This window comes from Capsicum annuum, chromosome 10 (genome assembly GCF_002878395.1).
Source record: "Capsicum annuum cultivar UCD-10X-F1 chromosome 10, UCD10Xv1.1, whole genome shotgun sequence".
NCBI lineage: Eukaryota > Viridiplantae > Streptophyta > Magnoliopsida > Solanales > Solanaceae > Capsicum > Capsicum annuum.
In genome coordinates this window covers 6,915,668-6,929,193 of record NC_061120.1, presented here as the reverse complement: position 1 = coordinate 6,929,193, position 13,526 = coordinate 6,915,668, and the positions used below count along the sequence as shown (strand labels likewise).

The 13,526-nt window shown below is 38.8% G+C and overlaps 1 protein-coding gene across 5 annotated transcripts; it reads left to right on the top strand.

The window, feature by feature from the left end:
* Positions 1–425: 425 nt before the first annotated feature.
* LOC107845351 (transcription factor GTE4) lies at positions 426–13,198 on the top strand. 5 transcript variants are annotated; one of them, XM_016689626.2, is made up of 6 exons: positions 427–589; positions 707–1,989; positions 2,094–2,139; positions 2,235–2,336; positions 2,513–2,623; positions 12,961–13,198. In XM_016689626.2, the coding sequence occupies exons 1-5, from the start codon at positions 442–444 to the stop codon at positions 2,578–2,580; spliced, it is 1,647 nt and encodes a 548-aa protein (XP_016545112.2). In that variant the 5' UTR covers positions 427–441; the 3' UTR covers positions 2,581–2,623; positions 12,961–13,198. The 5 variants fall into 5 exon arrangements, 4 of the variants coding, with proteins under 4 accessions (XP_016545112.2, XP_047254419.1, XP_047254418.1 ...); XM_047398463.1 differs by having other exon boundaries at positions 2,232–2,336; XR_007046084.1 differs by having other exon boundaries at positions 426–1,989; positions 2,232–2,336; positions 2,513–2,657.
* The last annotated feature ends 328 nt before the right edge of the window (positions 13,199–13,526 follow it).

Genomic DNA, 13,526 nt, shown 5'->3' with positions numbered 1-13,526 from the left:
TGAAGGTGAAAACTCACCTAAAATATCGATTTTTGAGTTTCATACCTGAACTATTAGGTATGTGTGCTTCTTACCTGTACTATCACCAATTATTTGTCAAAACAAACCTCAATTAGCAATTGTTCATTTTTCCTATGTCGCCGTCGTTCAGGTAGGAAAAATGAACAATTGATAGTTGAGATGTGTTTTGATAAATTGTTGGTGATATAGTACATGTAGGAAACTCACACGCTATCATGAAACTAAAAAATCCGGGATACTTTAGGTGTGTATTAGACTATGAACTCCTTTTTTCTATTCAGTAGGAGTTTAGTTTTTTTAAAGCAGTAGGAATTTGGTGATGAGGAGTGGGTCAAATTTTTGTTCTAAAGCGAGATAAATTGACATATATTTATATAATTGCTTTTCTTGAACTATTCAGTTAAGGTTTTATTGTAATGTATGATTTTAGGGATAATGATGAATGGTGAAAATCGAGGATCGAAAGAGCAGCAGAAAATGATTGAAAGCAAAGTGTACAGACGGAAGTCGTTTAAAGGGTTAAATAACACAGGTGATGGGTTACAACATCCGCATTCTCAAATTCTAGGTATGGAAGATGTCAATTCATCCCAAAAGATAGTTGGTTTGCGCTTACAAGCGGCCTCAGAAGGTTCTTCGAGTCTGAACCGTTCCCTAACATTGGGTAATACTGGAATATTGGCAGGTAATGATCAAGAAAATAGTGCTAGAATCAATTTATCGTTCAAGTCCAAGCGGGAGATGAGAGAGGTAAGAAGGAAGTTGCAGAGTGAATTAGACTTGGTTAGGAGTTTGGTGAAGAAGATTGAGGCAAAAGATGTACAGAAGACTGTTCCTGAAATTGATAAGGATAGTGGGGTTCGACGGGTACATTCAGATGTGTCAAAAATGGGGCAACACCTTGAGTCTAGGCCTTTGGATCAATTAAGTGTATCAGTTTTGGAGAACAGCCATGGTGTGGGTGATAATGTGGAGAAAGAGAAGAGGACACCAAAGGTAAACCAATTTTATAGGAACTCAGATTTTTTATTAGCTAAAGACAAAATTCCTCCAACAGAAAGCAACAAGAAGTCGAAATCGAATGCAAAGAAAGTGAGTGGGCCAGAATCAGGACATGATATTGGGCCCGGGAAGTTCTCAAATCAAATGATAAAGACTTGTCGTGCTTTGCTTGAAAGATTGATGAAGCACAAACATGGTTGGGTGTTTAATCAGCCTGTTGATACAGAAGGTCTTGGTTTACATGACTATTTTGACATTATTAAGAATCCAATGGATCTGGGTACTGTGAAATCTAGGCTGGAAACCAATCTGTACAAGTCTCCTAAAGAATTTGCCGAGGATGTGAGACTTACATTTCAAAATGCTATGACGTATAATCCAAAGGGCCAAGATGTTTATATGATGGCAGAGCAACTTTCCAAGATATTTGAGGAAAAGTGGCCCTCTATAGAGGCTGATTATATGCGTGAGTTGAGATTATCAATGGACGCTGAGGTGAGTTTGCAGACTCCTAAATCCAAGAAACCTCCTTCCCAACCATTGCGGCCCTCTGGAGTGAGGAGGACTTCACACCGGTCAGAATCAACAACCAATCCTGTTGGTTCCAAGACTAAATCTGTCACTCTCTCCCAAGCTGGAAGGACTCCTGCACCAAAGAAGCCAAAGGCAAAGGATCCCAATAAAAGGGAGATGACATATGATGAAAAGCAAAAGCTTAGCACAAGCCTACAGAATTTACCATCTGAAAAGCTTGAAAACGTTGTACAGATAATCAAAAAGAGGAATTCATCTCTTTGCCAACAGGATGATGAAATTGAAGTGGATATTGACAGTGTTGATACTGAGACCCTATGGGAGCTTGACAGGTTTGTTACCAATTACAGAAAATTCTTGAGCAAGAACAAAAGAAAAACTGAACTTGCAGATCAAGAAAAAAGGGTAACTGAGAAGAACGTTCAGGAGAAGGTAAATTATTGAGCATTAATTTTTCTGATCTTATCCTCTCTTTTTGTCTGTTTGGGTAATTTTCTTTTGCTTTATGTTTTATTCTTTCCTTGTTATTTTTGCAGGATGCTAGCTCAGCTGTGGTAGAAATTCCAAAAGAAAGCAAAGCAGGTAAATTTTAAAATGTGAAAACTGCCAACGCTTAGATAGAATAATCCAGTTATCTCATTGGAGATGATTATTAACTTAGCTGTATGTGCTAGCAGAAGAGAAACACACTTCCTCCAATCCTGCTCAACTAGAAAATCAGGGAAAAGATATTGATCAACCAAGCGGTTCTAACACTGACTCGGTGTCATCATCAAGTGGTAGTTTTACTCTTCTCCCTCTCAATATTGTTATTTGTCTTTTTCTTTTGTGTGTTTGTGTTGATGGAGTGGGGGTGGGTTGGTGTTGGGGGGTTGGGGTGAGATTGAGATGTCAAGATTGGGATTTTTAAGTTGTAAGTCTTCATTTTTCCCTTTTTGTTTCATGTCAATTGCAGATTCCGATAGCGAAAGGTCCTCAGGAGGTGGAGGTGGATCCGATGCTGAACATTCACCCAAAAGTTGAATCTGCTGTCCAAATATAGTGTTCTCTCATTCAATGTCTTGTGGTAAATATAGTGTTCTCTCATTCAATGTCTTGTGGTAAATGCTAGATTCTATTTCCTTGGTCGATGCCAAATTAAAATCTTTTGACAGCTGTCCAACTTTTCTAAGATTTTATGTACTGATAGTAATTTGAATAATCCAAATGCCTTTATATACAACAATAACAACCCAGTGTAATCCCACAAGTGGGGTCTGGGGAGGGTAATGTTTATGTAGAGACCTTACCCCTATCCTGTGAGGAATGCCTTTATATACATGTCTTTTTTTTATTTTTTTTTATTTTATAAAGGTAACAGTTAATCTATATTAACTATATATATCCACAGGTCCACTACATCAAAATAATGTATTTCCCCTACAAAAGTGTTGTAGTTACATAGAGCCCTATATCTTCTAGATTACAACCAATCTATAGCTTTATTAATAGCTTCTGATTGATCTAAGACTACCGGTTTAGACCAAAAATAATATAGAGCCAGACAATTTAACTTAGATCTTTGAATTTTGTTCTGTTTCCCTTCGAAACATCTTCGATTTCTTTCCTTCCATACTGTCCACCATATAATTGCAGGGACAATCTTCCATCTCTCCTCCTTTTTAGTTGCATTTCCATCCCTATTCCAGCTCTTCAGCACCTCTTTAATTCTTCCAGGTTTCGCCCAGATTAATTTCCTCATATTGATGAACATTTGCCATAGCTGGTTAGTCCACTTGCAATGTAAAACGAGATGGTTGAGTGTCTCTACCTGTTCTTCACACAAAAAATACCTGGAGCATAGGTGAAAGCCTTTTTTGTTCAGATTCTCGTGTGTCAAAACTGCCTCCTTGGCCAGCAACCAAGTGAAGCAATTTTCTTTGTAAGGTATCTTGGCTCTCCATATCAGCCATTCTGTTTCCGAGACACCTGTAGTGCTGAGACTTCTAGAGGCCGATTTTACAGTGAAGCATCCATTACTCTCCACCTTCCATACCATTGAGTCCTCTTCCCTTATAGATTGTTGATTTGTGCAATTGTGACATAGAATTCTGCTATCCTGCTCATTTCCCAAACATTCTGGTTTCTCTTGAGATGTAAGTTCCTTCCTTGGCCACTCCACAATTCAGCTACTGTTGCTTGCTGCAGTTGGCATAGATTATATAGATCTGGGAACATTTGGTTCAAATAGTTCTGGCCACACCATCTGTCTTTCCAGGACACTTTTCTGTTCTAACTTTGAAGCTTGATCTTTCTAACACTATATCCCATAAACTCCTGATGGACCTCCATATGCTGGATCCATATGGAGAATCTACCCTTATTGTCATCCACTTATCCTCCATGCCATATTTGGCAATGATCACTTCCTTCCATAAAAAATTCTCTGCAGATGCAAATTTCCAGAGCCATTTCATCATTACACTCCGATTTTGGATTTTTAGATCTCTTATGCCCACACCCCTATCTTCTTGTTTTTTGTCATCTCCTTCCACTTGACTAAATGATATTGCCTCTTATCGTCATTGCCTTTCTAGAAAATTTTTTTCCTTGATTACCTCAATCCTGTTGATCACACCGGCTGGAGCTGGAAATACTGACATCATGTAGGTTGGTAAAACATCAATCACACTATTTATCAGTGTCAATCTCGCCCCTCTGGACAAATATTGACTTTTCCACATTGTCAACCTTTTTTCGCACTTCTCTATCACTTCGCTCCAAATTCCCTTTGATTTGCTTTTTTCTCCAAGAGGCATTCCCAGGTGAATTGTGGGTAACCCCCTACCTGTCTCCCCAAAGTGTCAGCCAATTCTTCAATCTCTATACTTAATTGATGGGGTAAATGTAACTTTTACCCCAGTTGATGTGTAACCCTGAGATAACTTCAAAAATCATGAAAATGGCCCTAAGAACTAAGAATTGTTCTCCTAAAGCTTCACAAAACACTAGTGTGTCATCTGCATATTGCAAATGTGTGATCTCTAGATTGTTCTCCGCCCTGTTCTCCGCCCTGTTCTCTACTTGAAACCCTCTGATCCACCCCTTAGACTTTGTTGTATTGATGAGATTGCTCAATCCTTCCATTGCTAGTATGAACAAGAAAGGAGAAAGTGGGTCCCTTGCCTCAAACCTCTTTGAGAAGGAAAGAAACCATTCGGGTTTCTATTAATCAGAACTGAAAATCTAACTGTGCTGATACATTGCTTGATCTATCTTATCCATTTTGTCTCAAACCCCATCTTCCGTTTGTAGTATATTCACAGGAAAGCTCCAATTCAAGTGATCATATGCTTTCTGAATGTCAAGTTTGCATAGGATACCTGGGTGCTCTTTACTCTTGAATCCACCCGTTTTTTCGTTATCACCACTGTATTCATTATCTGCCTCACTTTGTTGAAGGCCATTTCTTGTCTGTCTATGAGTTTATGAATGGCTTTTTTCAATCTATCGACCAACAATTTGGCAATGATCTTGTATACCCTCCTACCAAGCTATTGGGCCTGAAAACAGTCAATTCTATAGCCCCTACTTTCTTAGGAATCAATGCTATAAAGGTGGCATTCATATTTCTCACAAATATCCCCTCCATATAGAACATCTGAACAACAACTATCAAATCATGGCTGATAATTTTCCAACACTGGTTAAAGAAGGCCATTGAATAGTCATCAGGCCCAGGGGCTTTGTCCCCAGCACCAGCCTTTACGCTATCTAATATTTGTTGAGCTTCAAAAGGAGCCTCCAGGAAGTTGCGTTCTTCAGCATCAATACTAAGGCAATCTCTCATATCTTACTGTGGCCTCTAGTCTTTGACTCTGTGTATAGCCTCTCATAGTACTCCATTATTTCCTTTTTGATCTCTTCGGGTTCTGTAATGACTTCACCTCTAACTCTCAGTTTGGCAATGGTGTTGGCTTTCTATGGGCATTTGCTGTCCTGTGGGAAAAGCTTGTGTTCCTGTCACCCTATTTAAGTTATAAGGCTCTAGATCTCTGCCTCCAAGTTGCCTCCTCATGCATAACAATATCCTCGAACGCCATAGTAAAAGCAAGTCGGGAAGCTATTTCCCCATCTATTAGAAATCTTTGCTTTTGAATCTCCTCTAAATCAGCTAGATGGCTCAACACATTTGCTTTTTGCAGTTTTAGATTTCCCTAAATGTTTTTTCCCCATTCCATTAATTTTCCTTTTAGAGCCTTTTAACTTGACCATTTGAATATCGTCTGGCCTGCCAATATAATGGAAAGACTCCCACCAGTTCTTGACCTTGTCATTGAAACCCTCTGTTTGAAGCCATCAATTTTCGAACTTGAAATGTGACCTAGACTGCTTCCAATCACCACACTGTAGTGCTAGTAGCACTGGTGAATGATCAGACACTACCCTGTGATGTATAGACTGTTTGATGCAGCTAAAATTGGTGATCCATTCTTCAGAAACCAAGAATCTATCCCATCTAGTAGTTACTGTGTGTGTTTCCCCTTTCTTCCATGTATATTTCCCCTTTATTAGGTCCGTATCTACCAACTCCATGTCCTCAATAAACTCAGAAAAATCTGTCATTCCTCTACTTACACTACTGCAGTTCTTCGTTTCTGATGGATACCTGACTGTGTTGAAGTCCCCACACAGGATCCATGGCTCAGAAAACGATCCCTTTGCTGCCTCTAACTCCCACCAAGTCTCCTCCCTCTCTATCCTATCATTTGGTGCATAGGTCCCTGTTATGTGCCATTTGGAATCTTGATTTTTCCCTGTAGGACACAGTTTATGTCCGAACACTACTCAATTCCCCTTCCCAAATTCTTTTATCCTACATGATCACCACTCCCCCTTGTTCCCCTTGCCTCTAACTCTACATAATCAACCCATCTGCTACCCCATACTTCTTTCACCAAGTTAGAAATAGCCCCCTCCAATTTTGTCTCTTGAAGACAAACTACATCAGCTTTCCAGTTTAGTAGCATGTTCCTTACCCTTCTTCTCTTTCTCTCGTAATTCAGTCCCCTCACATTCCATGAAACTATGTTGAGTTTCATTTATCTTTAATAACTAGTTGGACCCCTCTATTTCATGAGCTATTGCTTATGAAGCTAGTATCTAACTCTAAACTCTTCAGTTCATCCAGTCCTTTCGTCTTGTAAGTTTTCAGTTCTGGTTGGCTAATTTTATTTTCTTGCTTCTTGTTGTCGATTTTGAGAAAAAACTCAATAGCTTTCGCCTCTCACCCTTTAAAGCTGACCCCAAATTCTCTGCTCAGTCTGAGGATATGTTCCTGTATCCATATTGGTTTTGTTGTTTTGGGATTGACTTCTGGAAATAGAACTCCCAATAAGTTACCTCTTCTATGACTGATGGTATCTTCTTCCTGGCTACCATCTTGGATTGGCTCCAATTTTTCTTTGTCACAGTGAACCATTATTTCTTCCTCATTGTTCTTCTATCTTTGATCCTCGATAGGGTAAGAACTCCGGTCTCCCCCGCTGAAATTTCCTCTTGAGCTATTTTATTGATAGTGCTAGCCTTGGAGAAGGCTTGTATTTCGATATTAATCAAGTCCAGTGGTTGGTCTACTTCAATTAAATGATGAGACTTTTCTGCAATAATTGGGTCCATAGGTCCACTATTATTTCTTCTATTGTCGCTGAACTGATGTTTGATATATCTTTTTCCTTTTGGGGCCCTACCACGTGACCCCCAATTCAACTTTCCTCCATCACGTGCCCTTCCTTAAAATTTGTTGTCTTTAGCTTAGAATGGGACTGTTGATTTACATTGACCGCTGGACAAGAGCCCAAACCTTCTTTTTTGTCCTCAAACCTTGCAAACATTCAGATGTCCGAAGTCCCCCGGATCCTAAGGCATTGGCGGGGAAACATTCGGGTGGCTCACGGAGAAGAAGTGATGGCGCATCTGGGATCTTTGACTGATTTGATAGAGTTGAAAGTGAACAAGCCATTCATTCGACTGATGGTCGAATTTTAGGATCCAACTATGGTTACCGTCAGATTCTCGGACTTTGAGATTACCGCCACGTTCGGAAGATGTAACAAGTATGTAACACATATATATGCCAAGTTGGCAACATTCAAACCTCGTTCTAATATGGATCCTCTTTTTGTCAAAGGTGGGCATACGATGCAAGCATTAATGATTAATTAATTCGAAGTCTCAAACTGTTCTCAAATTCAGGACGAGTCTGTGTTCATTAATATTCGAGGAAAGAGTGGACATCTCCGAGTTACAAAAGAAAAGGCCTTGAATTCGAGATTACATAATGATTGACATATTTTCGTAGAAACATCAACATACGTCATGCAAGACCTTTTAGGGGAAGTAAAAGATTGGAGACAAGAGTACAAAAACCAAGATAGGTCATGCAAGATCTTAAGGAAACTAAAGATAGCAAACGGAGCCTAAGGCCAGGTTGGGGGATCATCGTCATCATCATCTAGATGATAATGAGGTCCAGGGTGGTCTTATAGGGACGCGTTGGGCTGTCACCCCTGGTGATCTTCATCCTCCTTATTATCAAATCCTATGGGTGAATATTCCTCTTCCTTAGGATCCTCCTCCATTTCCTCAGACAGCTCTCCTTTTTTTATCTTCCTTACCTTTCATCGATTCTTCCTTCGGATCTTCTTCCATCTCTTCTTTGGGTTTATTTCTACTTCAGGGATGGGATGGTCAACTGATCCTGGAATTACCTACTGGTACATGGCGGTGGATATAAGCATGAGGTGTAGAAGTTGATCCTGAATCTGATCCGTCCTATAGATGTCGGCAACTCCTGAGGTGCTTCATAACTTGGTCGGGCCAAAATTCATCCCGACATGTACAATGTGTAGTATTTCGGGGTGCAATATGGATCGATCCCATGCCTGAGCTGAAAATTCCTCTTCATCCGTCGATCAAATTTTCGAGTCTATCTATGGGGACCTTCCTTTATAATCTCCCTCCGCCAGTGCCATATTTGACCGTAGGGGGACATCTTGGATTATGTCGAACTATCGTAAAACCCTTAATCACGCATAGGGCTGGATTCCTTCTGGCCCAATCAATTCAAGGAAGTAACAGTAATGTCTCCTCAACATTGCTTGACCGTTGATCCACGTCAGTCGCCATTGGATACGGTTACCGGTGAGGTGAGTCAAGAAAGTGCGCTACTGCTTTTCACTGTTTGGAACATCCACTTGTTTATTCTGAGCTCGTGAATGCGGATTTTATTGCATCCCACCTACCTGATGCCATTATACACATTTCTCCTATAAAATTGCTCCGACGCCCACATTTGAAGTATTAAATTGCATCCTCGGTAAAAGTCGTACCCTCTAGAGCTTGTAGACAATGACCGAAAGATTTCTGCCAAGATCATTGGCACGATCGTCACTCTGGGTGATCCTCTGCACATAAAGACAACCATCAGAAGTAAGTTGATGTTTATTCGGTTCCCTCTCATTGGGAACGCCATGATACCCAAGAATGCCACTATAAAGACGATGACTTTGTGTCTTTCCCAGTTGATCCTGAAAAGCAAAACTCATTCTGAAAACGATCTTAGCTTTCTCTTCGACCAAATCTCTCGAAAAGATATCCTAGGTTGACCCAGTCTGCCTCGACCATTCTTAGTCCCGGACCAACTCTTAACCCTAACGAGGTGGGGCCAAAGGTGCCCGTTCCACCAAGGTTAAGTTAGCAATTTGACTTTTTTCCTCCAACGTGGGTGTATCTCAAAGTTCAAGAATCTGAAGGTAACCATAGCTGGATCCCAAAATTCGACCATCAGTCGGATGAACAACTTGTTCACTTTCAACTCCATTAAATCAGTCAAAGATCCTAGATGCGCCTTCACTTCTTTGGTAGGTGTTAAGAATAATAAAGTTCAAATACTGTAACATTGATTGTCAAAAAGGGCATGTATCAAGGAGGGCTATGTTTGCTAGGTGAGAAGGTTTGAGATATTCAATTTTTTGAGTGATACCAAACATGAATTGCTTAAAAATCTTTAGAATGTGGAAGCTGATTAAGAAAGTTGGTCTAAAGTGTGAGAATAGTTGGAGGAAGTATAGAGACGTTCCCTGTAGTAAGATAAATATAGAATAAATATATTTACTATTCCCTTGAGCCTGTACTTTTTTATCTTACTAGTTTTAGGACCTACTTGTGTTGCACTTGTTTTTTGTGTCTGTCAATAAAAAGAGTATAGAATAGTAAGATAAATATAGAATAAAAATGAATTTTGAATTTAGAATTGAGCCTATAATAAGGATTGAACATGTTAGGAGAATTTATCACCTTTTGCACTAACCCACATTATACAGTAATTAGTTCAAGTGAGTTGAACGCTGCACAAACAATCATCCATCAAGTTTTCCTTATCTCTAAGTATAGTTTCTTTACAAATTCTTTTATAATATCAACAACAATAACAACAACAACATACCCAGTGTATTTCCACAAAGTGGGGTTATGCCACTTTCTTGGATAAGGTAGAAAGGCTGTTTCTGGTAGTGGACACAAAATAGTAAAAAGACGTTGTAAAAACGAACAACACACCAATAGATAATAACAGGAACAAGACACCCACAGAGTAGATACAAGACAGTACGAACAGGAAACTACTCGACACATGCATAGCACTTACGACCACTAGCACGGCTACAAACAAAGCACTCCTCCTACTAGCAAGGGCGCACTCCCATCTACTAACCCTCTACCCTAATATGCGTCCTCCATACCTTCATTTCTAGCAAAAGTTTTAATAAATTTGCATATTAATATTAGATATAGATTCAAAAGAAAGATTTACAGAGTCGAAGATTAAACTATTGAAAGGCACTCTAGAGTCTGCTACCATCCCCCCCACCCCAAACAAAAAGAAAAAAAAAACGAAGTCACTCTAGAGAATAAGTGCTTTAGGATGGGTAGAATAAGTGCAGTAGTCAGTAGTATTATCAAAAGTGAGAAGTGCAAAAAAGCTCTAAGGTCTTGTGGGGCTTAAAGCACAAATAAAAGCTTGGGCTTCAATGGAAAAAGGCACAAAGGAAGAAAAAAATACAAATCTTTATGTTTAGTCCAAGACTAATAATTATAAGCTTGAATGACGAATATATGAACAAAGAAATTGAAAAACAATTACAATAAAGTGAAATATCAATTGTGTAGTGTCACCTCTTCAGAAGAAACTCATTGGCAAGGAAAAGTATGTCTTTGAAACTTGATGACGATAGTGAAGTGCACATATAGTGAGGTGAAGTGCTCAACTTGTTTTGAGCCTCGCTTTAGGGCTTAAGCGCACCTTTGATAACACTGTTAGTCGGTACAAGTTTAACTTTAACCGCATATGAATAATGAATTTAAAGTGGAATTAGATGAGATTGTAGTGTCTAAATGCAAACATTAAAATATCGAGTCTCAGTCTGCAAGAGAATGTCATGATGGATGAAGATGTAACACATTATTAGAATAGGATAGCTCATAGCTGAAAGAGAGTGAGTGCTAAGAGAATAATGTGATAGGATTAAAAGTTTTTGAGACCAACGTCATTGTGAATGAATTTTGGTTCGATGTGTTCACAAGATGTGTGATTTAAAAATTTGGATGTCAAGTGGATGTGCTATCAAACAAAATTGCAAAATGGTAGAAATGATCGCAGTTGATAGCTTTTGCAAACAACACACGTGGAGGAAACTGAAAGAATATCACTTGAGATGGTTGACCATACTGTATATAAGCATACAGATGTCGTTTGGTGGTATGATGATTGAAGGAGCTAAAAGAGAGGACAAGTTAGATTTAAGATCACATTTAAGATAAGTTGTCACGAAATCTATGCTGACTTAATTAACGAAGTGCAAAGGTACCATAGGTAATACCTGCTGGTTGGATTTAAAATTAGTTATTACACTAACATCCGTTCTGGTTTCGTTTGAAAATAGAGTACTTCTAGTTGTAGGAGACCGGAGACCACCTAAAAGTTTAGAAAGACAATCCTTTTAGTATTGGAATAGCACGAGCTTGAAAAGAGTAGAATGGTAAAGAGGATATAATTCAGGAACGATAGAGGATTATATAGTTAACCCCAGTTAGTTTAGGATCAAGTTATACTTAATTGATTGATCTGGTGAATTATATGGAATGGATGATTTACCAGAATTAAGTCACCTTTAAATTCTAAAGGTTAGTTAGCAGTCAATCAGAGAAATGGAAGCCAAATATAGAATAGTGCAGCTTAACGTTATGGTCTTATGCTTGGTGTCTTGGTGATGTATTTTTACTAATTACTGAGAATACATGATTTGCTGGAGGTTGAGGTAACATCAATGACCCTGAGTTGGCAAATGATATAGAACCTGCATTATATGATTGATGATTGTATTTTGAGTCTTGCTGGCAATGAACTTTATGCATGTAGGGTAGTATTAGTCCTCTTTTACTGTGTCGCGTCTAATGGCTTATAGTTGAAAACATATTGATACCTATCTAGAGAGTGTCCTAAATATGAATTCACGTGCATCATGAAGGCAATACAATTATAACATGCTGTTGACAACACGAATGATGAAAGTATCAACAAGAAGAAGGTACACAGTGATCTACGGAAATAGTTGGTGTTCAGGTGAACTGCTATGATATCCTTTTGGGAGAGGATTTTAAGTTCCCAATATCCTGGAGGGCAAAGTTTTTGAGCACCCCATAGTCTTGTTCTTGTTTGATGAAAGACCAAACACTGAAATACAACAACATCATCATACCATACCCAGTTTATTCCCACAAAGTGGAGTCTAGGGAGGGTAAGTGTACGCAGTCCGTACCACTACCTGAGATGAAGTAGAGAGGTTGTTTCCGATAGACCCCCGGCTCATGACAAATAACAGTATAACAAACGAAAAATATAAAAGCACACAACAAAATGGGATAACACACTTCTAGATGATAAAAGGAAACAAGACACCCTTAAGGCAATACTATAAACTATCTATTCAAAATCATAGACATCACTAAAACATCACGAACAAGAAGCTCCAGGCGCGCAGATACAAACAAAGCACTCATCCCTACTATCACGGCCGAACTCCTACCCACCGACCCTCTACCCTAATCCGAGTCCCCCACACCTTCCTATCACTGAAATATCTACTCTTTTTGGTGTATCAACTTTTGTAATTCTTACAGCTGTAATTTTCTGATCGACTGATGCATGATGCAAACTAGACAATATATCTGACTCCATGTTGATTGATATCGATTTTGCCAAAACTACACTTGCTGGCTTAATCTTATTCTTGCTTTCTGATCCAATGTAACACTAATTACTAATGTTTCTCTCCAATTTGCTAATGTTTCTAAGTTTGTTTGCAGATTCGAAAGTTGCTGCAGATGGTAGTTGGTAGTTGCATATGCTGGCTGGTCTCTCAATTTGTATAATAGTAGAATCTAGTTTGTAGCTTTTTGTATTGTTGCTTATTGTGCAGGTCACATGGACCTGTTGGGTCACTTGAATGGGGTACAACTTAAAAACTTTCCACAACTTTTAGGCGCTCTCTGTACATATCCTATGTTTCAATGAAGTAATAAATCAATTAGGTCAATTAACTAACATCCTTTTCTCACATATATATGAACAACCCTTTCCACATTAAAACAGAATCAATGTGGAGTATACATATATTGTCACATTTTGGTCCAACCTTAACGATGATCTAAATTGCCAATCATAAAACTAAAATATAAAAAGAGTTTATGATCAAAGTCTACTTTTTACCATCATTTTTTTTTTGGGCAGTTTCATGTTTCAAATATCCAATATTTCCTTCAATTGAAATTTCTTGATAATAGGCATATTGGGGCTTAAAAGCTCCATAAAAGTCGATCCCCAAACTATTACCTGTTTATTAGTATACACCTCACACCCCTCAAACTTTCAA

Coding starts and splice junctions, on each gene's coding strand:
- LOC107845351 (XM_047398461.1), top strand. CDS start 442: ATGATTTTAGGGATAATGATGAATGGTGAAAATCGAGGATCGAAAGAG. Junction 1,990..2,093: donor AGAAGAACGTTCAGGAGAAG/GTAAATTATTGA, acceptor TTATTTTTGCAG/GATGCTAGCTCAGCTGTGGT. Junction 2,337..2,512: donor CTCGGTGTCATCATCAAGTG/GTAGTTTTACTC, acceptor TGTCAATTGCAG/ATTCCGATAGCGAAAGGTCC.